The sequence below is a fragment of the Emys orbicularis genome, chromosome 7, assembly GCF_028017835.1.
Source record: "Emys orbicularis isolate rEmyOrb1 chromosome 7, rEmyOrb1.hap1, whole genome shotgun sequence".
Lineage (NCBI taxonomy): Eukaryota > Metazoa > Chordata > Testudines > Emydidae > Emys > Emys orbicularis.
Genome location: NC_088689.1, coordinates 29,607,973 through 29,635,317, shown reverse-complemented (window position 1 = coordinate 29,635,317; position 27,345 = coordinate 29,607,973). Strand labels below are relative to the sequence as shown.

At 41.4% G+C, this 27,345-nt stretch overlaps 1 protein-coding gene across 1 annotated transcript in view; it reads right to left on the bottom strand.

The window, feature by feature from the left end:
• LOC135881172 (gamma-aminobutyric acid receptor subunit pi-like) overlaps positions 1-27,345 on the bottom strand; it is a 52,610-nt gene that overhangs the window by 22,752 nt on the left and 2,513 nt on the right. The window contains exons 2-5 of the mRNA XM_065407720.1: positions 24,837-24,940; positions 4,744-4,811; positions 3,005-3,222; positions 896-978 (exon numbers count right to left, since the gene is read on the bottom strand). Coding sequence (XP_065263792.1) covers positions 896-978; positions 3,005-3,222; positions 4,744-4,811; positions 24,837-24,940 — 473 coding nt within the window. The remainder of the gene's footprint in view (positions 1-895; positions 979-3,004; positions 3,223-4,743; positions 4,812-24,836; positions 24,941-27,345) is intronic.

Genomic DNA, 27,345 nt, shown 5'->3' with positions numbered 1-27,345 from the left:
GATGTCTTGTGTGCCTAAATATTTAAAATTCCCTGACTGATTATCTGCTACTTCTCCCTTAGAAATTCAAGACCCCCAGAGGTTTCAAATCATCTTTCTGATTACAAGAGTTACACTCATCTGATCAGGGAACAGAAATAATAGCATGTTACATAAGTGACCAATCTTAGCTAATCAAAATAGATTGAGTTTGGAATATCAATTCTTGAATAGTCGCAACAAACTACTCATGATCAATTCACACAGATAAATTTGATGTGGGAACTATAGGATGGCTGTAGCAAAGAAAAAACGAAGCAACTAAACTGATGAAATAGTGACTGCAGATCCTTTGCTCAGCTCTACTGAAAAGATCATCTGCTTGCAGAACTAAGTCTATGGAGTTCTGCATGTGGTGGAATGGAGGATCAGGTTCATAGTCTTTTATGTTTCTCTTTATTCTTAGACCTTGTCTACACTGAGAAGGTAATTCAATCTAAATTATGATAGTTAGGTTACATAAATTATGTAACTTAAGTTGACGTAGCTTAGCTCAATTTACAGCGGTGTCCATACCAGGCTTTATCGAGAAGAGACACTCTCCCATAGACTTATCATGTCTTCACCAGACCTGCTAAATCTATGCAGCATTGATCACAGCAGCGCTGATTTAGCCCATAGTGAAGACAAGCCCTTAGTGTTTCAGTGTTCTGGGGCTGGATTTTCAAATTATCCTAAAATAGAGAGGCACCCAAATCCCACTGAAATTTAGTAGCAGTTGGTCACCCAATTCTCACTAGTCTTCTTTGTAAATCCTGGCCCTCTTTGATAATGTTATACATTATCTAGCAGCCCTTAAAATAGATCACAAATATTGTCCTAACTATATAAAAGTAGCAGTAATAAAGTCTCTTACAGCTTTCCAGTTGCAAGGTACATGTCTGCTTGTCCATAGGGTATTTGGTCAAATCCATACTACATGCAACAGTTGCAGTTATCCTTTAAAAACCGAAAGCAGATGGTTATTAACTATACATAATATTGTATGTACTATAATTAGAAATGGGTTGTCCTACTTTCTTCAACTAATATTTGTGGGCAAATACATATGCCTAGGAGAAGGTAACTGATGCTTTATGTAAACAAGGAACAATTGAGGTTAGGTTCAAACTATAAATAAAATATCTCGCACTTGTTATGTAAATCTCTGCTTTCTAAGTATTTATAGAAAAATAACAACAACTAAAAGTAATGGGCCATATCCTGTAATGATTTGTAATGTGCAATGATTGGAGTTGCCCAAGGTCTAATTGCTGAATTTAGTCGCTACATCTAAGCAAGCTGATCTACTTAGAAAACAATTAGTTAATATGTTAATTGCACTGGCTTTTATTTTCATAGAATCAGAGTTAGAGGCCAGAAGTGACCATCGGATAATATAGGCTGATCTCCTGTATAACACAGGTCACGAACACCACCGAGCCATCCCTGCACTAACTTCATCAACTGAAATTAGATCCACACGAGACTAAGCTACTGTGAACCACTGGCAGAGAACAGGAGGGACCAAGGTGCACCAAAGCTCAAGGCCCCTGCAATGTCAAAGATTTAATATTGATATTAATATCTACACGCAGCTGGTGCCAATGACTGCCCTGCCCCTTTACGCTGCGGGGTGGGAGGGAGGGAGAAATATTTGGCTGATTGGCATGGCAGTCAGGTGCCTTTGTCCTACCTGCCGCCGAATTGCCGCCCCAGCAAGCGCGTGCCTGGGGTGGCAAGCCGCAGGGGGCAGCCTGCCGGTTGCTGTGAGGACAGCAGACAGGCAGTCTTCAGTGGCATGCCTGCGGGAGGTCCACCGGTCCCATGGGTTCGGCGGCAATTCGGCGGCGGGTAGGACGAAGGCGCGGGACCGGCAGATTACCCGCAGAAACGCCACTGAATCTGCGTGACCAGCGGATCGCCCGCAGGCGTGCCGCCGAAGGCCGCCTGACTGCCATGCTTGGGGCGGCAAAAAACATAGACCCGTCCCTGACAGTAACTGGATAAACAGCTTGGAAAGGACATAAAAAGAGGTATTCATTGAAGGAATGAACGGGGGATCGTTGGGGACTCCTATGCTTGGTAAGTCAGGGAGCCAATTCCTCATTCTAATAGCCTACCTTAACCCTCCTATGAGGGGGGTAGATGGTAAGGTCCTGGGCATTGGATTTGCTGGAGGGACCTGGATGGAAAAAGAGGGGGAGCTGGTGGAAGCCCCCCTGGGTATGGTCACGTCCCAGCAATGGATTTGCTGAAGGGACATAAGAACGGCCATACTGGGTTAGACCAAAGGTCCATCTAGCTCAATATCCTGTCTTCCAATAGTGGCCAATTCGCCAGAGGAAATGAACAGAACAGGTAATCATCAAGTGATCCATCCCCTGTCACCCATTCCCAGCTTCTGGCAAACAGAGGCTAGGGACACCATCCCTGCCCATCCTGGCTAATAGCCATTGATGGACCTATCCTCCATGAATTTATCTATTTCTTTTCTGAACCCGGTTATAGTCTTGGCCTTCACAACATCCTCTGGCAAGGAGTTCCACAGGTTGACTGTGCATTGTGTGAAAAAATACTTCCTTTCGTTTGTTTTAAACCTGCTGCCTATTAATTTCATTTGGTGACCCCTAATGACTCCTGACCTGGATGGAAAAAGAGAGGGAGCTGGTAAAAGCCCCCTGGGTAATTACATAGAATAAACATGTTACCTGCACTGTACACTTTTATCTGCCAGGTAGTCCCAGACATCTAATAATAAAGTTGCAGCCTGATTAAACCCATGTCAAATGTCTCCTGTCCTTCTTTCGGTATAGCCAGACAATACCTGCATTTATATAGAACTGCAAAAATATATATATAGTAGATGTCTACAAGCAGAAAAATTTCTAAACTTGGACCAGATTAAGAGCAAATCATGCTAATCTGAATAATTTAAAATGTAAATAGAAGTTATGTGTAAATATAGTTTATGAAGTATACATACCGTATGGCATAAAGGACTGTTCCATTGGGATATATTCTTATTAGACGATTTTCAACAGTGATATCATGAAGAAAAGATTTCTTTGAGTCTACTATGAAGGTGTCTGGTACCCAAAGCATTTCTACAAGACGACCATCTAAGCTTAAACTCTTATTACCCTCAAAACAAAGTCGTTCATCAGTCCATCGTTGTCTAAGAAATATGGTAGCTGTGTAATCCTGAAAGGAGATACAGAAAATGTCACAGTGATCAAACCATTATTCTTCTGTTTTTCATAAGTAATTTGAGAAAAATTTTGTCCTTTTTCTCCTCTCTTCAATGCATGGAAATAGAATTATGGGTCACGCAAAACAGACTGTGACTCTGCAATTCTAATTCTTAATTATTGGCATTAAAGTAAGCAGTTTTACTAGCTTGCTTGCTGTTAAATTTTCCAGCATTTGAGAATTCTTGTCATTTGGTGTGTGGCTGACATAATGAATAAGTGTTGTGTCTAATGGATTTAGTCCCTTATGACTGAACAGACTCTAATAGCAAACATTGTTGGCCAAACTCTCCGCTGACATAGCTGGCTTCGTAAATCTATGGCCTTCAGGGTAATTTATGTAAATACTACAAACATCTGTTTCCTCATGTAAACTACTAAACACTTTCATTTTAATATAGTTGTGCACATTCAAATGTATAAGGGTCAAGGAAGAAAGTGTAATTGGAAATCAAGGGAACTCAACCAATCAATAGCACAACTTACACCTTCAGAATGAGAAGGGTAACTTAATAATGCCAAAGACATCAAGGCTTTGCATTTCATCAAAGGCTCAGCTCGCCTTTAGCCCTGATTCAAATATGACATTTTACTTTGTATATCAGTCATGCCATTCATTAGCCACTTTTAAAATCAATGCTTGATTTTAACAAAGTTAATGCTTTTGCCATTATATTACATTATTTTTGCATTGTTTCTAACTCTTTTGAAATACTGATACATGTAAGGAAGTATGTAGTAATACAAAAAGGATATTGATATTTATTTTCTGTAGACAGATTCAAATCTTTAATGGTTAAGTGATAATACACAGCAATAAAAAGTTAGTTAAAAAGGTATATTTAATTTTAATTCTGATATTGAAAAAATTAGTAAGATCCTAACTTTGGACCCAGACTAACTCCTTTTGAAGTTAGAGTTTTGCCATTTACTCCAATGGGAGCAGGAGTAGACCTTTAATATATAAAGTAAAAAGGTATACTCTACTTGTCTCCTTATTTTTTTCAACGTTTGTGGGTTTTTTATAATGAAATACAGCTAGAATGAATGGTTGTTTGAGACACATGGTAAGAATAATAGTATGATTTCTGCTATGGTTAAATAGAAGGAGATTGGTTTCTAATGGTCCTATGTGGCTAGTTTTCTCAAATGCACAGGGACAGAAATGTCTCATTCAGGAGATAACTGCTGTTATGTATGTCATTCATTGGAATGGCAGAATATTGTGTAAAGTACACATCTAATTGCTGTTGATCTATGGCGGACATGATTTGCACTTGTACTTACAGAAGGCACAATCTTATCATAACATAACTACTTCGTGTTCTTTAAATATAAGGCTCCATTTCCTAATATCCAAGGCATGGTGTTGGTTGAACAAGAAGGAAAGCCATCTCAAAACTACACTACTGGGGTCTGTAAAACAACAGGCATTAACTTAGATAAGATAAAAAATATTACAAAGCTACTATACCATGTTTATTTCTGATATTGTATCAATGCTTGCTATATCCATACTCATTCCTACTGAGACAGGACCGTCTGAAAAAAATTGAAAATCAGAACATTGTTTAAAGTAATTGTATTTAAATATTCAGTTTTCATCATTTACAACAGACTACAAAATTATAGTAACTTAGATCTATATTTTAATTATTTAATGATACAATGATTTAATATATTTAGATCACAACTTTTGTTCTTTAGATCTTTATTTCCAAGGCTTTATAAAATGTTATGCTTTTTTAATTTCAATGAAAGCTGTGGGGAATACATGTTGCAATAAGGTGCTGAGGGTACTATTCCAACTGCACATCACACCCTTTTGCTTTCAGATGCACAGCCATGGAAAGAATTCTTCCAGTTACAGCAGCTGGTTCCTCAGATGTTAGTCAGCTATGGAGTTGCTTCTGGGTCTGTCACATGATTAATCTGCAGATGGGCTATATGAGCTACCTTATATAGTGTCTATTTAAGAGATTACTGTCTATTCTGTGTCACTGTATCTTGACATCACTAATTGCTTTTTGATCATTAGCAATGAATCATTTGTGTAGTTGTGTATAATTATGGTAGAAAGCTAGTTGGTCATTCCATTCTTCCCCTAAAAATACTATAGCTTTAGTGAAGAACCCTTATACAACAATGTGATTAAGCACCTTAGAAATATATTAGTTAGACAGATGGAGATACAGTATTGTCATTGTTTCATAGTGATGTTTGTAGGGCTAGGCTTCTGATGCCCCAAAGGAGTCGAGATTTACATAGTGTGGAGAGAGGGTGACCAGTTGTGAACTGAAGTATTCAGAATTGTGAAGGGCTCCCATGAGAGCATAGTACACAATTGTCCTGGCTGAATGTGTGCATAATGATTAAAAAAAGAGAGCATCTACTAGGAAACCAACATTGAATATATGCACAGCTTTTTTAAAGTAATTATGAGAAGTTGAGCATATTTCACCTAGCAATAAGGGAAGGTTTAGATAAAATGTATCTACTTACAGTGGCCCTATGATGCTCCTTCAGCTCTTTGCAGTGCATTAATATCTCGTATATACTACCAGAGTGACATATAGGGTCCGGAGCAGTCCCACTATCAAATATTTTGCGTAGCACTTAAAGTTACAATATATATGTTAGTACAATTGTAAATGTTTTCCTGGAGTAAGATCTGGATGGAATGGCAAGGTTCTATTTTCCAGCATCCTGTACTTTTAAGAGCTGGAACTCTGCTGAACAGGTGAGAGGAGACATGGCCCTGTTGAATAGGGTATGATCATGGCCAAGTTTGGTGCTCTTGGAAGACACTCCAGCAGTGGTTAGCTTGGGATTCTGTCAAAATTTTTAATACAATGCTCCAGTTTAAAGTAGCACACTGGTCTATTTTCCCTGTACATTGTACACTATATTTAGGGATGGAGGAATTGTTCCATTACTCAGACTAAACTTTTGAGGATCCAAGCAAATTTTGGAACTAAATTACTTGATTGAAGAGTTCTCGAATACATCACTGATGTCTTATCTTCCGGGTTTCTATATTAACTTTCATCATCTTCAGCTCATGACAAGCCAGGAAGAGGGTAAGTTTTTACTACATAAAATTTGCCACAAGAATTGTTCATGTTTATACCATTTCCCATTCTTTTCTCCTGTAAATTGTCATGAAAATGGATTTCATTATTAACATTGAACAAACCCTGCATAGTAATTTATACAAACCAGAATCTGCAAAGTCTAGTTATGGGATCTGGCAACCGAGTTGTCTTTGCTGCTTCTTCAAAACCTGGACTTTCATGAAATTCAATCCCTTTCCATCCAGGATGCAACAGTGCCTACAGAAATTAGCCGACACTGACCATTCATGTGACAGAGCAATATGGCAGTTACAGTACTGTCAACCTCAAAAGTTCAAAAATCATGAATCAGACTTTGCAAATCATGAATTTTTTTTTAAAAAAAGATTAAATCATAAATGCTATGATTTGCAATCTGGAATTACTCCAGGATCCATCCCTACATGGGTTAATAGCTGGGTCTGAAACCACAACTTTGTAATCTACAGCACAGACCATTTCCTCTTCAATGGTGAAAAGGACAGGAAATAAAGACTTGTCTATTAACAGCTGTTTTGTACATCAACCACTTATGATACAAAGCACGCCTTCTATTCTGAAAGGCTTTTAATATCATAGAAATGTATGGTTGGAAGGGGCCTCAAGAGTTAATTTATCCCATCCCCCTTGCTGTGGCAGGAGTAAGTATATTGAGACCATCCCTGGCAGATGTTTATCTAACCAGTTCTTAAAAACCTCCAATCAGCCAAATTAATGTTTAGTTTTAATAATTAATTATTTTTATATGTAACACAATCATGAAGGATACTTTTTAAAAATATAATTTATTCTTATTTAATGACATAATTAAGTTTTCCCATCCCTAGTTTCAATCTTGTACCATATTGTGAAAGAACATAAATTTGTTAATGATCATAGAGTTAGCTGAAACTGTTCAAACGTAATCCCTTTGGTACCCTCTGGACAAATGTATACTAACACATCCAGAATAGGATAAGCTATCTTGCACTGTCTGTGTTTGCAAGTGCCATAAGTTGACATCATCATGGCAAGTGAAGACTAATGATGCCAGCTGAAAGAATATAAACTATGCGGGTAAAATATAAAATGGAAATTAGGTGCATGAAGAGGAATTTTGAAGAGTAATAGCCCTAAGATATAAAATAAACAAGTACTTTTTAAAATATATCAGAAGTGGGAAACCTGCAGGAGACTCTGTAGGCCTGTTGGCTACCAGGATGTAAAGGAAGCCATTAAGGCGGGTATGGATATTGCAGAAAAAGCTAATTGATTTGCTTGCCTCAGTGTATACCATAGAGGATATTAGTAGGATACTTACCGTGGACCTACTGTTTTCTGGTAATAAAGATGAGGTACTAACAGACTCTGAGACATAAAAAAAAAGTAATGGAACAAACTGATAAATTAAAACAACCCAAGTTACTATGATAGGATGGCACACATCCAAGAGTTGTGAAGGAACTTAAGAATGAAAGGGCTGAGCCTCCTGTAAAAATATGCCATTTCTAGTTAAAATTGGCTATTGTCCAAGATTGCAGAAAATGTTAAACCTATTTTTAAAAGGTGCTAGGATGATCCGGGAAATTACAGACCAGTAAGATTTATTCTAGTACCAGGTGAATTGGCTGAACAAATTAAAAACAGAATTATAAAACAGCTAGGTGAATAATATGATTGGGACAAACCAGCACAGTTCTCTGATAATGTCAACAAAAGAGTGGACTAAGATGAATGTGTTGACATAATTTGGATTTTCAAAAAGATTAATAAATTGTCAAATAAGTTGTCCATTTTCAGCACAGCAAAAGGTTAACTGTGGCATGTGTCAAGGTTCCATTAGGACCAGTGTTTATTATATTTAGTAATAATTTGGGAAAGGGTTAAACAGTGGGATAGTAAATTTGCAGATGACACACAATTATTCAGATTAGTCAAGACTCAAAAAATCAGACCTTTCAAGAGATTTAACAAAAATGAGTGAATGGGCAGAATGATGACATATTAAATTCAGTGCTGACAAACACAAGTGATGCCCAAAGGAATTCCTGTTCAATGTGTAGTGGTATACTAACACAACAACAGCAACCACATTGCTATGATGAATAAGGAATGGGATAGATGATAATACTGGAAATAATATAATGCTATTATATGAATCAATCCTATAACTTCAACTGGAATGCGGTGTTAAATTCTGGTCTGCCTTTCTCAAAAAAGGTAAAGCAGAATAGTGGGGTTCAGAGCAGGAAGAGTGAAAATGAACAGAGGCATGGAAATATTTCCTTATAAAGAAAAATTGAAAAGAATAATACTGTTTCATTTCGAAACAGGATGAATAAGAGGGGACATGTTAGAATTATACAAAATAATGAATAGTATAAAGAGGATAAATTATGCATTCCTTGTTTTCGCATTATGAGAAAGGATACATAGGAATGATTCAATTATATTGACAGCAAATTTCCAACTGATATAAGTAGATATTTTTATAGAAACTATAATTTATGTGTGGGACTCATTGCCCCCAAGGTATCATTGAGATTAAGAGCTTTGTAGGATTAAAAAAAGGAATGGATATTTATATTGATGAGAATATTCACAGTTACATATAGAATGTTGTGTGTTTGGGGAGGGAGGCTATAAATCAACAGTCCTTAGAAAATAACGGACAGAGGTTAGGACAAAATTTCTACAAGAAAGTTATTCCATAAATATCCACTAAAGAGTTCCTCTAACTTTCTTCTGAAGCATCTTTTACTAGCACTATCTGAGACAGGACACTGGATTAATTGGAATGCTGGACTGATCTGATACGGCAGATTCCTATGTTCTTATGTGCTTTGCAAGCAGCATTAGCAAATAGAGTAACTCCTCACTTAATGTTGTAGTTATGTTCCTGAAAAATGTGACTTTAAGCGAAACAATGTTAAGCGAATCCAATTTCCCCATAAGAATTAATGTAAAAGGGGGGGGGGTTAGGTTCCAGGGCAGCTTCCCCTACTCTGCAAGCACCAGGGACGGGGGGCTCAACCCTCAGCCCGCTGACTCCACCCCTTCCCCCAAGCCCCCACCTTTGACCCGCCTCTTCTCCCCCCCCACCTCCTCCCCCTTTACTTTGCACGCTGCATCCTGGCTCCTCCCCCCTTCCTTCCCTCCCTTCTAAATGCCTCAAGCCAGCTGATTGCTGCATTCAGGAGGCGGGGGGGGGAGGCGCGCCGAGTCCTCGCGCCTCCCTCCTGCCCGGGGCAATCAGCTGGCTTGCGGCGTTTAGGAGGCAGGAGGGAGTGGGGAGGAGTGATGACTTGGCGCAGGCTCCCCCTCCCGCCCCCCCTGCCTCCTGCCCGGGGCAATCAGCTGGCTTGCGGCGTTCGGGAGGCAGGAGAGGGAGGGGGAGCCTGCGCGCTGAGTCCACGCTCCTCCCCGTTCCCTCCTGCCTCCTAAATGCCGCAAGCCAGCTGATTGCCGCGAGCAGGAGGTGGGGGGAGGAGGGGGAAGGCGCTGATCCGCGGGGTCTGCCGGAGGGCGGGAGGCGCTGGGGGAGGGGGGGGACTGTGGAGAAAGCAGGCAGCCAAACAACGTAAGAGTGGAGCATTGCACAACTTTAAATGAGTATGTTCCCTAATTGATCAGCAACGTAACAACGAAACAACGTTAAGCTGACGACTTTAACTGAGGAGTTACTGTATGTGTACAACCCCAGCTCAAAATAATTTACATTCGTAAAGTCACATATTCTGTTCTTTATTACTGCAATAGCTATTGCTGGAAATCTATTCATAGCCCCTGGATAAAATGTGGTAAATATAGCAAAAAAAAAAGTCAAAGAGAGTGAGTGTCCTAACTGTGGTGATGTGTGCACAAATCTAGTTAACATCCATTGTTATTTTTGCATCTAACTTTCAATAACTGTGTTAAAAATTTATCCCTCAGGACAGTTTTGTAAAAGCTCTAATTATGGTCAGTGTTTCAGCTGATACATCCAGCCATGATGTTATGATGATATAGTGCACACACCATGCTTCAGCAATACAGGCATCTTGTTTAGTGGGATTGCATTTAGCCAGATGTAATTCTATATTTGCCGACAGGAGATACATTTTAACCTCATCTAATTTTTAGGGCAGGCCTCTGGGCCCCCTATCCTCTTCCTGCTATTGTCACTGCATTATGAGGAAATGCACACTGATCCTTGTGGAGCAGCAAGGAGCACTGCAGAGTACACTGTTGCACTGTGCAAGCAGGATGGCTCAAGGAATGTCTTTTTGGCTCTTAGCACTCCATGCTTTCTCTCTCCTGTCCAACCCCAGCCACGCTACACTAATAAAGTCAGATTTGTCATTAACAATCATTACTTTTGCTACATTTTTGCGTAAAATGCAAGATCCAGAAATATAAATGTAAACTAATTATTACTGTGATTAGCCATTCTTACTTTGAACAGGGGATGGACTTATGCAATAAAAATTACTGTCCACAAGGAAACAATAGTTATTTCTCATGTATAAAACTTTTACTAGCCAAAGGCAGAGTGAATAAGCACTTTGAAAGCTTCAAGATTGTGTATATTAGAGAAATTAGAATATATAAATGCACAATAGAATTCTCTCTAAAGAGTGTCTAATTGAGGAACATTACATGTTATTGACATCTACATGTAGATAGAGTTGCTCTCTAGCCCAAGAAGGCCAATTGGATTGTGGTGACAAATGAAGAGAAAGAAACAATTCTGAGGGAGCGGATGTCTTAAGTTTTTTATATCTACTTTATAATAATGTAAATAAGTTGCATATTTGGCTTTTCTTTGGAAAGAAGACAGACAAGAGGAAGTGGAAAGAAGAAATCAGACGATGATGAACTAAACAGAAAGTTTTGAGACTCCCCTCACTTAGGACCGATTTATGAAAAACTTTGAGAGTGAGACTATCCCTGCCTAAAAATATTTTTAAGCACACCTCTTTGTAGGAAGAGGGGATAAAATACTCACCCTAGTTTAGACTGTGGCTAACTTCAACACAGAGATTTGGGAGTCCCAACTTTTAACCCAAATTTGAGGGCTTGGGGGACACACAGGTCTGTATCAAGTTGAATTGGAGAGTGGGCATGGGGTTTTGGGCTGTCTGTCTGGAATACTGGTGACTGGAGGAGAAGAGGGATATAAGAGTGTGAATTTAGTGTAAAATTGTTAAGCATGTTAAATAGGAAATGCAGTATTTTTTTTAAAAATAATTGTATTAGCACTCAAATAAATTAGCCTAATTAGTAGGGCTGTCAATTAATCGCAGTTAATTCATGCAATTAACTCAGAAAAATGAATTGCAATTAAAAAATTAATCAAGATTAATTGCAGTTTTAATCGCACTGTTAAACAATAGAATACCTAATGAAATGTATTAAATATTTTTGGATGTTTTTCTACATTTTCAAATATATTTATTTCAGTTACAACACAGAATACAAGGTGTACAGTGCTCACTTTATATTATTATTTTTTATTACAAATATTTGCACTGTAAAAATGATAAAAGAAATAGTATCTTTCAATTCACCTTATACAAGTACTGTAGTGCAATCCCTTTATTGTGAAAGCGCTACTTACAAATGTAGATTTTTTTTTGTTACTTAACTGCATTCAAAAACAAAACAATGTAAAACTTTAGAGCCTACATGTCCACTCAGTCCTACTTCTTGTTCAGCCAATCACTAAGAGAAATAAGTTTGTTTACATTTATGGGAGATAATGCTGTCTGCTTCTTATTTACAATGTAACCTGAAAGAACGGGTGTTTGCATGGCACTTTTGTAGCTGGCATTGCAAGGTATTTACATGCCAGATATGCTAAACATTCGTATGCCCCTTCGTGCTTTGGCATTCTAGAAAACATGCTTCCATGCTAACAACACTCGTTAAAAAAATAATGCATTAATTAAATTTATGACTGAACTCCTTGGGGGGAGAATTGTGTTTCCTGCTGTTTTAACCACATTCTGCCATATATTTCGTGTTATAGCAGACCCGGATGATGACCCAGCACATGTTGTTTGTTTTAAGAAAACTTTCACTGCAAAATGCAAAGAAGGTACCAATGCTGGTAAAGATAGCTACAGCACTTGACCCAAGGCTTAAGAATCTGATGTGCCTTCCAAAATCTGAGAGTGATGAGGTATGGAGCATGCTTTCAGAAGTCTTAAAAACGCAACACTCTAATGCAGAAACTACAGAACCCAAACCACCAAAAAAGAAAATCAACCTTTTGCTGGTGGCATCTGACTCAGATGATGAAAATGAACATGCATCAGTCTGCACTGCTTTTGATCATTATCTAGCAGAAGCCATCATCAGCATGGACACAAGTCCTCTGGAATGGTGGTTGAAGCATGAAGGGACATATGAATCTTTAGCGCATCTGGCATGTAAATATATTGCGACGCCAGCTATAACAGTGCCATACGAATGCCTGTTTTCACTTTCAGATGACATTGTAAACAAGAAATGGGCAGTATTATCTCCCGCAAATGTCAACAAACTTGTTTGTCTGAGCGACTGGCTGTATGAGAAGTAGGCATGAGTGGACTTTCTAGGCTCTAAAGTTTTTTATATTAGTTTATTTCTGAATGCAGCTATTTTTTGTACATAATTCTACATTTGTAAATTTGTCATTAATTTTTATTAATCATGGGATTAATCACAATTAATTGTTTTAATCGCTTGACAGCCCTAATAATTAGAAGAAAAAAAAGAATATTCAGATTCACACAAGACATAGTGGTAATTTGAAGTGTTGTTGTAACCATGTTGGTCCCAGGCTATTAGAAAGACAAGGTGGGTGAGGTAATATCTTTTATTGTACTGACTTCTGTTGGTGAGAAAGGCAAGCTTTCGAGCTTTTCTTAAGGTCTAATTTGACTTTTTGGTGTCCAGTTCCTTTAAGAACTACAAGAAAAACCATGCAGACGGGTATGAAGGTTAAAATTTTCAAAAGCCCCAATGTGATTTGGGAGCCTAAGGCCCATTTTCAAAAGCACTTAGCACAGGACTTTCAAAAGTGCCTAAGCAGGTTAGATGCCTACTTTTAATAGTAGGTAGGTAATTTTGGAAATCCCCCTATTAGGAGTGTGTCTCATTGAAACTTAATGGAACTTAGGCTTCTAAATCACTTAGGGCTGTTGAAAATTTTACCCAAAGTCACTATGTTAGAGCATGTGCACCAGCTGACACAGACTTTAGTAAAGTGTCTACTAGTTAGTTACAAAGCTAAAGAAAATGATAATTTCACAAAAAATATGGTTTTAAGGTTGAGAGTGGCCTTTAAACATGGGCTTTTTCTTTCCCATCTGGAGGTAGCCATCATGTTCTTGGAGAAGGATAATCTAATTGTTAGGGCACGAGCCTAGAACTTGGGAGACCCTAGTTTAATTCCCTACTCTCTCATAGACATCCTGTTGGACCTCAGGCAAGTCACTCTGTTCCTCAGTTCCTCATCTGTAAAATGGAGATAATACTTTAATACCTCACAGGGATGTTGTGAGTATAAATACAAGGGTTGGCAAGAAGTCAGTTTACCATCAAATAGTCCAGCAAGAATGCCTTGATGTAGGTGGCAGCCTACCTTTTTGATTGCATCAAGGTGCCATCTGTTAGCTAGCCTACTTAAAAGTCTTGATCAGTCACTTGAATACATGCTAATGCCACCTGTTGGGGAAAAGGTGAACTAATTGATTGGCTAATCTTCAAGAAAATATATTGTATGTATACCTTTTATCTGTATACCAGGCAATCAATGTACATGGTGGTTTACAAAGCAAATTAAATAAGTTAAGAGACAGGGTCCCAGCCCTGACAAGTTTACAATATAAACCGACTAGACAAACATACGGAAATTAACTCAGAAGGGAGTGGGGGAAGGAGAGGAGAATTCACAGTCATTAATTATGAAAAGTAAGATACACAGAGGAGTAACTCTACATTAGGGAATTTGATTTTTCTGTAATATTATCACCCCACTCCCATCCTTTGAATTCATTCTGACTTGACTGATGAACTGATGCAAAAGAAAAGCATTGCAGGAGCATAGTTAGGAAATGTGAACATTATTGTTATTGTTAATAATTTAAAAAAATGATATTACAGTAGCACCTTGTAGTGAGGTCGAATGGCCTTGGAGGGCAGAGCCTAGATCGCCCTGCCCCCCTCGCCGGAAGCACCAGAGCGTGGCCGGAAGTATAAAAGGCAGGCCCCGCAGCACAGTTGGGAAAGAGCCTGCGGAGGAGAAGGACGCTCTGCCCATTCTGCTGCGGCCCAGAGGGGAACCTATACCTGGCTGTTCCCGATCCCCAGGTGCTGACGAGGACCGGCCCAGAGTGCCTGCCGCCGTGTACCCTGAGGAGCCAGAGGAAGCCTGGAGGCTACAGGTACCAAACCCCGGGGAGGCAGGAAGTGGCCCAGGGGCAGCCATGGAGCAGCCGGCTGCAGAGCCAGGTGTGACTTGGCAAGTTACGGCTGGATCCCTGCTGACGCAGGGGCAGCCAATCCTGCCCCTGTCAGGGCACTGGTCTGGGACGCGGTGGAGTAGTGTGGGTCCACGTCCCCCTGCCACCTCACCCCGGGGTGACTGACTCCCTGCACTGTGCAGGGAAGCTCTATTCCTGAGGAAGGAGCCTCCCTTACCAACTCACCCATAGACAGTTGTTTGCTAGCTGCCTGAGCCCCGCCCAGGCTAAAGCCAGCCAAAAGACTGTTGCTTGCTGGGAGCCTGAGCCTCTTCAAGCCCAGGACCCAGTTCCCCTAAAGACTGTTTTGTTGCTGGCTGCCTGAGCCTCTTCAAGCGCAGGCCCCAGCCCACTGATAGACTGGCTGTTTGCTGGCTGCCTAAGCTCTGCCCAGGCCACAGCCTGCCCTGATAGACTTTGTTTAAGGGCTGACAGCTTGAACCACCCAAACCCAGGCTAAAGCCTGACAGTAACTATTGATCGCCCAGTCCTATTGTGGGCTCTTGGCTGTCCTGTGGACTCTGGTCCCGGCCAGACAGAACCAGCCTGAGTGGTCTCCCTCCGAGCGGGAGAGCAAGGGACCATTACACACCTTTTAGCAACCAGGTTGGTGCCCTGTTGTGTTAAATACTCTACAAACCTCTAGTAAATGAGAGGAGTGGATATGTACTTAAACAGATCTGATATAGACAAACCTAAAACCCCTTGAACAATTTTACATCTGCAAAAAGCTATGAGAGATTAGACTCTATTAACTACATGGATACTGCACTATACAAGAGGGATAAATTACCATTTTTCTATTGCTATAGAAGAATGTATCCAGGTTCACTGTATTCACAAGAATAAATATCTTCATAGTCTCTTCAATGGTGATTCTAGCTTGATTTTTTTTTAATTGAAAATAATTTCCAGTCATTTGTCTACCTCAGAATAAATGACACATGAAAAGGAACTGGCAAGATGGAGGCTTTGCTAAAACAAAAAATTATGCCTCCTTAAAATGTATCATTAATTAATGACAATGATACTTTTCTCTCCCTCTTGGCAACAGCAATGGGGAATCCACAGTATCTGTCTGATGCCAACCTGTTAATAAATGATGTTCTCTTTTTGGGGTTAGAAATCCATTTGCTAAATATTAAAGAGAATTTAGTGTCAATTTTTTTTGATAGAGTGATACTAGTACGCAAGGATCACACTAAGAAACTTCATGTCCTGCCTGAAGCAAAACCTCAAAACCTCCGAGCTATTGGATTTCAAAATTCAGGATAAAATTGGTTCCATTTTTCACTAGATTAAATCATATTACTAGATCCCTTTATACCTCGTTAATACTAAACTCTAATCATTGTTGATGCCAGCAATCAGCTCATCTTAACAAGATCTAGTCATATGACAAATTAATTCCCTTTTGGGAGCATATTTTTTTCTGTAAACATCTTTACTGAGTATATAATTAATAGCAGATCAAATGGAGAGCAGATACAAACAAGAATATGCACACTGAAAACTGTGTGTGTTGTATTCCAATGTCCGTTTGTACAAGAAAATTAATGAAAACAGTTAGGAGATGATTTTATCAAATCTATGAACTCCTTGATAAAATGGATTATATAATCTGCAGAGTCTCCTGAGTAATGTAAGCAGCATTATGGCCCAGATTTTCAAATTCGCAAGCACACTTTTATGTGTATCCAACATACATATGTACAAATACTTGCTTGCGCTTCAGGGATTGTACAGGCGTACTTTGGACTCATGCCAGTGTATATATATGCTTATGTGCATATGCATGTGGGTCTATATGTTGTACTTAGGACCAGATCCTCAGGTGGTATAAATCAACATAGCTTCATTGACTTCAGTGAAGCTACACCCATTTACAGCAAAACATCCATCTGCATTTGGTCAACCCTTTGTCATTTTCTGTATACAATTATTAAACAACTAAACAAGAAAAAAAAGTTGAGGTACCCATAATAATAAGACCCTAGAAGAGGTTTATGTGACTACACTGATCCAGTGGCTTAACCCTGCATTTAGGGGTTGTGGACTTAGGCCTGGTCTACACTACGACTTTAATTCGGATTTAGCTGCCTTAATTCGAATTAACGCTTGACCCGTCCACACGTTTGTCCGTTTAATTCGAATTAAAGGGCCCTTTAATTTGATTTCTGTACTCCTCCTCGACGAGAGGAGTAGCGTCAAAATCGGTATTGTTAATCCGAATTAAGGTTAGTGTGGCCGCAATTCGATGTTATTGGCCTCCAGGAGCTATCCCACAGTGCACCATTGTGACCGCTCTGGACAGCAATCTGAACTCGCATGCACTGGCCAGGTGGACAGGAAAAGCCCCGGGAACATTTGAATTTCATTTCCTGTTTGCACAGCGTGGAGAGCACAGGTGACCACAGAGAGCTCATCAGCACAGGTAACCATGCAGGCTGATAATCGAAAAAGAGCACCAGCATGGACCACACAGGAGGTACTGGATTTGATCTCTATATGGGGAGAGGATTCAGTGCTAGCAGAACTGCGTTCGAAAAGACGAAATGCCAAAACTTTTGAAAAAATTTCCAAGGGCATGATGGAGAGAGGCCACAATAGGGACTCAGATCAGTGCCGCGTGAAAGTCAAGGAGCTCAGACAAGCCTATCAAAAAGCAAAGGAGGCAAACGATCGCTCCGGGTCAGAGCCGCGGACATGCCGCTTCTACGCTGAGCTAAATGCATTTCTAGGGGGGGCCGCCACCACTACCCCACCTCTGACTGTGGATTCCGAGATGGGGATAATCTCATCAGGTACACCTGATGATTCCGTGGAAGGGGAAGAGGAGGAGGAGGAGGACGAGCTGGCAGAGAGCACCCAGCTCTCCGTTCTCCCCAACAGCCAGGATCTGTTTCTCACCCTGACTGAAGTACCCTCCCAAGCCTCCCAAGCCAGCACCCAAGACCATGACCCCATGGAAGGGACCTCAGGTGAGTTTACCTTTTAAAATATAAAACATGTTTTAAAAGCAAGCATTTTTAATGATTAATTTGCCCTGAGCACTTGGGATGCATTCGCAGCCAGTACAGCTACTGGAAAAGTCTGTTAACATGTCTGGGGATGGAGCGGAAATCCTCCAGGGACATCTCCATGAAGCTCTCCTGGAGGTACTCCAAAAGCCTTGCCACAAGGTTTCTGGGCAGTGCAGCCTTATTCCGTCCTCCATGGTAGGACACTTGACCACGCCATGCTAGTAGCAAGTAATCTGGTATCATTGCCTGACAGAGCCTGGCAGCATATGGTCCCGGTGTTTGCTGGCATTCAAGCAACATCCGTTCTTTATCTTGCTGTGTAATCCTCAGGAGAGTGATATCGCTTAGGGTAACCTGGTTGAAATAAGGGAATTTAATTAAGGGGACAGAGGTGGTCGTTCCTACTGGGCTGTTTGCCTGTGGCTGAAAAGAAATCCTTCCCTGCATTTAGCCAAGTGCAAAGGGGGGGGGGGGGGGGAGGATTGGCCCAGAGCTTTTCGCGTTTTGCTAGCAGGGATCTTCCCTGATACCAGCCACGCGGTGGGGGGAGGGAGAAAGCACTCATCCCAGAGAATTCATGGCGGGGGGGGGGGGGGGGTTAGTTTGGTTCCTGCAGGGATCTTCCCTGATACCAGCCATGCGGTGGGGGGAGGGAGAAAGCACTCATCCCAGAGAATTCATGGCGGGTGGTGGGGGGGGGTGTTAGTTTGGTTTCTGCAGGGATCTTGCCTGATACCAGCCACGCGGTGGGGGGAGGGAGAAAGCACTCATCCCAGAGAATTCATGGTGGGTGGGGGGGGGGTTGTTAGTTTGGTTCCTGCAGGGATCTTGCCTGATACCAGCCACGCGGTGGGGGGAGGGAGAAAGCACTCATCCCAGAGAATTCATGGCGGGTGGGGGGGGGGGGGGGTTGGTGTTAGTTTGGTTCCTGCAGGGATCTTCCCTGATACCAGCCACGCGGTGGGGGGAGGGAGAAAGCACTCATCCCAGAGAATTCATGGCGGGTGGGGGGTGGTGGTGTTAGTTTGGTTCCTGCAGGGATCTTCCCTGATACCAGCCATGCGGTGGGGGGAGGGAGAAAGCACTCATCCCAGAGAATTGGATGGTGGGGGGGTGTTAACCTTCAGCAGCAGAAAACAAGCTAACAGGAAAACTGCAGCACAACGGGCTTTGCTTGGTATGTGGGAAAGCAGGGCGCAGAAGCCTAAAGACAGTGGCTTACCATGGCAGCATGCAAGGTGAATTCTGTTGCCCGGACCTGCGTCTGTGATCTCTAGCAGCAAAGCCACAGGCACTCAATATTAAGAGGCAAAATGCGACCTTGCACAGAAATCACATGTGCTATGTAATGTGAATAGTATACACCGTGAAAGAGTATAAGCATTGTTCTGAAAAATGTATCTTTTAAAAAAATTCTCTCCTTTTTTCACTCCCTCCAGCAGGTGCAAATGTTTCAAGCCTCCCTCCTCCTTCCCGAAGGCTATCCCAGATAAGGCGTCGTAAAAAAAAGACGAGAGAAGAGATGTTTGCCGAAATCATGCAATCCACCAGGAGTGAAAGAGCTCATCTGAATGAGTGGAAGGAGACGGTTTGCAAGTATAGGAAAGAAGCCAGTGACCGTGAGGACAGGAGGGACCAACGTGAGGACATGAGGGACCAACGTGAGGACAGAAGGGACCAACGTGAGGAGAGGAGAGACGCTCGAGATGAGAGGTGGCGGCAGGAAGATCAGAGGAGTCGGGAAGCAACGCTGGGGCTGCTGCGTGAGCAAACAGACATGCTCCGGCGTCTGGTGGAGCTTCAGGAACGGCTGCTGGAGAACAGAGTGCCGCTACAGCCCCTGTATAACCCCCCTACCTCCTCACCATGTTCCATAGCCTCCTCACCCAGACGTTTAAGAACACGGGGGGGGAGGCTCCGTACACCCTCCCATTCCACCCCAGTGGACAGCCCAAGCAAAAGGCTGCCATTTTTTTAACCTTTTTTTACTGGGCTTTTCCTTCCCGCTGATCCTCCTCCCAAACCCCACTCAGGTTCTCTCCCTCTTTTTATAATCAATTAATAAAGAATAAATGATTTTTAAACAATGGTGACTTTATTTCCTTTGAAAGCAAGCTGGGGGAAGGGGGAGGGTGGGTTCCTTACAGAGAATGAGTCAATAAAGGGGGCGGGTTTTCAGGAAGGATAAACAAACATAAATTTCACACTGTAGCCTGGCCAGTCATGAAACTGGTTTTCAAAGCTTCCCTAATGCGCAGCGCTTCCTCGTGTGCTCTTCTAATCGCCCTGGTGTCTGGCTGCGAGTAATCAGCAGCCAGGCGATTTGCCTCAGCCTCCCACCCTGCCATAAAGGTCTCCCCCTTGCTCTCACAGAGATTGTGAAGCACACAGCAAGCAGTAATAACAATGGGGATATTGGTTTGGCTGAGGTCTGAGCGAGTCAGTAAGGATCGCCAGCGACCTTTTAAACGGCCAAATGCACATTCTACCACCATTCTGCACTTGCTCAGCCTGTAGTTGAACAACTCCTGACTCCTGTCCAGGCTGCCTGTGTATGGCTTCATGAGCCATGGCATTAAGGGGTAGGCTGGGTCCCCAAGAATAACAATTGGCATTTCAACATCCCCCACGGTTATTTTCTGGTCCGGAAAGTAAGTCCCTTGCTGCAGCCGTTTAAACAGATTGGTGTTCCTGAAGACGCGAGCGTCATGAACCCTTCCCGGCCAGCCCACATGGATGTTGGTGAAACGTCCCTTGTGATCCACAAGTGCTTGCAGCACCATTGAAAAGTACCCCTTGCGGTTTATGTACTGGGTACCCTGGTGCTCCGGTGCCAAGATAGGAATATGGGTTCCATCTATCGCCCCACCACAGTTAGGGAATCCCATTGCAGCAAAGCCATCCACTATGACCTGCACATTTCCCAGAGTCACTACCTTTCGTAGCAGCACCTCCGTGATTGCTTTGGCTACTTGCATCACAGCAGCCCCCACAGTAGATTTGCCCACTCCAAATTGATTCCCGACTGACCGGTAGCTGTCTGGCGTTGCAAGCTTCCACAGGGCTATCGCCACTCGCTTCTCAACTGTGAGGGCTGCTCTCATCTTGGTATTCTGGCGCTTCAGGGCAGGGGAAAGCAAGTCACAAAGTTCCATGAAAGTGCCCTTACGCATGCGAAAGTTTCTCAGCCACTGGGAATCGTCCCACACCTGCAGCACTATGCGGTCCCACCAGTCTGTGCTTGTTTCCCGGGCCCAGAATCGGCGTTCCAAGCCTATAACCTGGCCCATTAACATCATAATCTCCAAAGCACCGGGGCCCGCGGTCTCAGAGAATTCTGTGTCCGTGTCCATGTCCTCATCACGCTTGTCGCTGCGCTGCAATCACCGCCTCCTCCTCCTCGCCTCTTTTTTCTGGTCCTGGGTAAGCATAAACTCCACGAGAACGCGCGAGGTGTTTACAATGTTCAAGACTGCGTTCTGGAGCACAACGGGATCCATGCTTGCTGCGGAATGGAGTCTGCAGAGTTCTCTCAGGAAAAAAGGCGCGAAATGGTTGTCTGCCGTTGCTTTCAGGGAGGGAGGGGGAGGCTGTACCCAGAACCACCTGCGACAATGTTTTTTGCCCCATCATGCACTGGGGTCTCAACCCAGAATTCCAAGGGGGGTGGAGACTGCGGGAACTATGGGATAGCTATGGAAAAGCTACCCACAATGCAACGCTCTGGAAATCGATGCTACTACGGTAGCTTGGACGCACACCACCGAATTAATGGTGCCTAGTGTGGCCGAATACATTCGAATTTATAAAATCGGTTTCCTAAATTCGAATTATATAAATTCGGATTAATCCTGTAGTGTAGACATACCCATAGTTGCAGCTCTGAATAAAGTCTGTTATACTTTAGGCTTGGTCTATACTTGAAAGGTAAGTCAGCATAGCTACATTGGTCATGAGTTTGGGGAAAAACAACAATAATAAAACCCACTACGCTATGCCAGGAAAACCCCCCATGTAGATGCACCTATGTCAAAGGAAGAGGGCTTCTGTTGACATAGCTAATGTTATTTCAGGGAAGTGGTGTTCCTGCGCTTACAGAAAAAATGTCTTTGTCACTGTAGTCTGTGTCTAGATTAGAGAGCTATGCTGCTTCAATAACTTCCTTACTAAAAATCATCATTAGGTGCTACTGCTGCCCATAGGTTATTCTCACAAAAATACATAAAAATGTACATGGTGCCAAAACATTAATGCCACAGTCACCTACATTACTCCCTGTTAAATTTCTTCTCTCTCCCATCATGATTAATCCTGTTGTAAAAATTGCCACCTGTAAAATGCATTTCCTATGGTCTCACCCCACCTCTTCAGCAGACTTACTATAACACAACTGAGAGGTAAGAAGCTCTGGCCAAACTCCAGAAGCTGAGAGCCATTGCTAAAATGTGCTCACGTGTTAGGTCTTAACTAAAGTGATTTTGCTGAGGTGCTTTAGTATTGGACCTCAACAGATGTGCTTTGCTACTGCTCTGTGTCTGTCTCTGTACTGAGCCTCACTCAACCAAGGCACATTAACAAATGTGTACTAGAAGCAGACTAGAACTAAAGTCATTTTCCGCTGATCCAGCCACATATGTATGTAGTGGCCCCAGCAATTCTTATACCTAAAAATGGAAATCCTAATGGTAACCACTATTAACCTATCTCATTGTGTATTGTCCTAAATTAGATGGAATGTACTTAGCACTCCACATTTACTAAGGCCTTGGCTACACTTGCAAATTAGAGCGCATTAAATGAGCCCCGGGCGCCCTAACTCCTGAGGTGTCCACACTGGCAAGGCACTTAGAGCGCCTGGACTCTGCAGCTGGAGTGCTCCTGGTAATCCACCTCCACGAGAAACATAGAGCTTGCTGCACCCTGGCTGAAATGCCGGGGTGTCAGTGTGGACGACGTGTTGCATTACTGTGCTGTGATTGGCCTCTTGAAACGTCCCATAATCCCTTGATGTCAAGTGGCCACTCTGGTCATTGTTTTGAACTCGGCTGCAGGCGTGCAGCTATCCCCTTTCAAAGCTCCGTTTCTGACAGCCGGCATGCTTATCTGCTCCGGGACGCAAAGCAAACCATCACTGTGGAATGCTGCTGCAGCAGAGACAGGCGTTTGTGCGTGTGTGTGAGAGAGAGGCGAGGGGTGGGGCTTATGTCAGGGTTTCCCCCTTCCCCTGCTGCTGTCTGAATTTACAAGACAGCATGCTGACACACTCTCTGCCCCCCAAAACACACTGTCTTTCCCCCCACATACACACAACAAACTCCCTGTCACACTCCACCCCCACCATTTGAAAAGCAGGCTGCAGCTCCTTGCACACTGGGATAGCTACCACAATGCACTGCTCTCTGTGGCATTGCAAGAGCTGCTAATGTGGCCACGCCATTGCGCTTGCAGCTGACAGTGTGAAAACACGGCAGCACTTTCCCTGCTGCTGTCTCCAAGGGCTGGTTTAACTCCTGGCGCTCTACATCTGCAAGTGTAATCATAGCCTAACATAGTTTGTTATTTGCTAACAAAAGACTATCCCCCCCAACATACTACATAAACAAAAGCAGCTGTGTCAGCAGTTGGAACACTTAAAAAAAAGAGAGAAACAGATGTAGATATTTTATGCACTTTTAAATACAATATAGTGATGGCTATTCATATTTTATAAAATTGCTCTAAAAATTACATGTGGCGTGACATGCTCTGGCTGGTAAACTGACGACTAGTCTCACCACATGTGTTCAAACATAACTGCATGATCTAAGAACCTCTTTAGCCAATGACTTTAAGTGATTACATAAAAGGAAATAATTTTGTCAGAGAGAATTAAGCTTCTGAACTCCTATCTTTAGAATTATTGCCTTCTTTCCCTTGGATTAATTTATTTTACAATGCCATACATGACCTGCATATGTTTTAAAATTAAAAACTAGAGAACTTCAGTTTCAGAGTCTGCATGTTATTCAAGGAAGACAGATTTTATACAATATGCTGATCCATGCAGGGGCCTGTACTGGGACTAGTGGTGTTCAACATATTCATAAATTATCTGGAAAAAGGGGTAAACAGTTTGGTGGCAAAATTTACAGATGATACAAATTTACTCAACAAAGTTAAGTCCAAAGCTGACTGCAAAATGTTACAAAGGGATCTCACAAAACTGGGTGACTTGGCAACAAAATGGCAGATGAAATTCAATGTTAAATGCAAAATAATGCTATTGGCAAAATATAATCCCAACTATATTTACAAAATGATGGGGGTCTAAATTAGCTGTTACCCATCAAGAAAGAAATCTTGGAGTCATTTGCAGTATTCTGAAAGCACTATGCTTTCAGAGTACTGCAAATTTATGCATCTTTCTCAGTGTGCTTGTACCATCCTGAACTGCGGAACACTCATTCTCCAGCTTCAGAACACTTAAAAATCATCTCCAGTCGTCAATGGGACAGATGCAACTGAATAATGTAGCTGTCCTTAACGTGCATCAAGACCATACCAGGGAACTAGATGTAAATAAGATTGGTGACAGTTATCCAGAAAGCTACAGTGAGATACCTAATGTCTTTAACCTGGGACGTTAGTGAAGACAGCTTGTAGGTGATTGCAATGATGTTAATATACTATTTATATAGTATGTTAATATATTATTCATGATAATGCAATTATCAATTAATTAGTAGTTCATAACAATTCAATCATTATTAAAATAGTAAAGATACCAATGATAGACACATATTCAATAACTAGAATATGAAAGAAGTGTATAAATATGCTAAAAATAGCTTCCCCCCAAAACTGGCAGAGCCCCCCGCCCCCATTCCCAAACACACACACCTCTTCAAAAGCACCCACCAGCAAAAACAAAAGTCAGTGCCTATGTTACGGTGTAAACTTGTCCAAAACAACTTATATACTTACTATCAAAAAATGGACGCAGGTACTTGTTGTATCCCTTCATTATTTTCTGTATAGTTGGAGGAAGAATTTCACCTTTTCCTTCAGCTGTGGACATTTTCATTAACCTAAAGAAAAGAAGAACATGGAGGAAGAATTTTATAGAGACAAAATTGAGTTTCCTGAAGCTGGTACTTGTGTCAGAGCCATAAAGGACTGCTTGCCATTCAATTTACATAACATGAAATGTTTGTGCTTTTGTATTTCATAAAGCACATATCTATAGAAAAATAATATCCTAGAGAATGTCAGACTTCATGAATCTTGTTCAATCCCTAATTTGCAGAAACTACCATTTTTAGCCTTAATTTTTTTTTAACTGCACTAATAACTGAACAGCTTGTGGAAACAACTCAGGTTTCTCTAGCACTGAATGTGTAAAACGTACAGTACCATATCTTTTCTGGTTTGTTTGTTTTTTGTTTCCTCATTTATAACAATGCTTCTTTTTATACAGTGAAATCCACTTAAAGTCCCCAGGGAAAAAAAGACAGTTTAAAAAAAAAAGGAATATTTTAATACACTAAATCTCTCAAAATCCTGCTTTTACTGCACCACATTTTAAAAGAGAGAGAGAAATAAACATGTTGGGTAAATGAAGTAGAATTACAGTGGACAGCTCCTATGTACACAAACTTGCTATGAGTACAATATAGGAAAGTAAAACAAAACTAGTGGTATAACAAGATTATTCAAGTGACCTAATAGTAGAGGTTTATGGAGAGATGGGGGTGGGAGTCCTGTGGATAGGATACAGGACTGGAAATCAGGAGACTGGTGTTTTATTCCCCACTCTGCTACTGTGTGACACTGGGCAAGTGTATTTCCTCTCACAATCTTTGCTGGGAGGTAGCTGTATTTCATTGTCAGTTGTAAAGTTCTTTTTCCTAGAATCACATAGACTATATGAATTCTCCTGTCTCTGGAAATTGATTTATTAGGCAGAGGTATTTCATTGATTTACTCCATTTTCTTTTAAGTATGCTCTTTTAACAATACTTGGCCACAATTAGATAGTCTGTTCACTATAAGATTAATGAGCTTCTAAAGAAGAAAGAACCTTTAAATCAAGTGTATATGTTAAATATTAATGAAATGTAGGTATAATTAATTGCTGTATAAGTATCACCTTTTAATCTGTTACATGGAGGCCATGCTTGCTGCAGTTTTTCTGTCTCTCACCCAGGAACACATAATTACAGCTAAACAGTCAGTGAGTTGCATGAATTTAACCACACAGTTTTAATGGGCTGTGGATGAATATATTTCTTGTAGTTCTAAAAAAACCAGGGAAAATTGCCAGACAACATTCTTTTTCATCACATCACACAATATTGTTCTTCTGATCAATATATGATTACAGATTGTATTTCATTGGTCTGGAGTGTCAACTTTGTTATAATTTACATAAGCTGTTGCGTGGTTGGTATGTCCATTAAGTAACTGGTGTTTTGAAACAATTTCTTTCAATCACTTTAATTATCACCCAGCTCTATGCTATTCCAAGATAATTCTGGATTTATGTAATGAGCTTCTAGTGTGCAGCCTCATTCCTCTTGTTTTTGATTAAATAATAACTAAGGGTCCTATTCAGTCCACTAGACCTCATAATCATTTGGGCATTAGGACAACCCATCGTATTCAGGTGGCTGGAGAAGGGTACATTACACTTCTTCCATAAGCAGAGTAGCACTAACTCTTGAGTTTCCAAAACGCAAGTTAAATAAGGCCCTGATTCAGCAAGATATTTAAGCAATTAGCTAACTGTCCAACTTATGAGTTTAAAATTAGGCTCCTTGCTTAAGTACCATGTTGCCTTTGGGGCCAAAAATCTGAGCCTACCAAGCAGTCCTATTCTGTAATTGGGATGCTGTGTACTCCCTTCTTTAGCCCACCTCAAAAGGAGCAGGAGTAACTACTGCAATAGGGCATCTTGTATAGTTGTAACAAAGGGAATTGAAAAAAGCCAAGAACTTTTTCCTTATGCATCTCCGCCACATATGTACCGGAGCTTCCTTTGCCTTGGTACTTAATTTTTAAACATGTCTACACTCCTAAAGAGTCCTTTCATAGAATCATAGAATATCAGGGTTGGAAGGGACCTCAGAAGGTCATCTAGTCCAACCCCCTGCTCAAAGCAGGACCAATCCCCAGACAGATTTTTGCCCCAAATCCCTAAATGGCCCCCTCAAGTGTTGAACTCACAACCTTGGATTTAGCAGGCCAATGCTCAAACCACCTTTTCTTAAATTTTCTTAAGGAATTTATCCAAAATGCATTAGCACTTATCCTAATACAAAATTACTTTGAAACAACTGTCCCAGGCTACTGTCTAGAGAATGTGTTTTAGAAAAATTATGAATATGTATTTATCCAGTAGACTGGAATGCCTATTTGTTCTGGTCTGTCAGGTGTATAATGCATATTTTAAAACATTCTATATTTAACAAACCACAGAGGCTTCTACACAGCA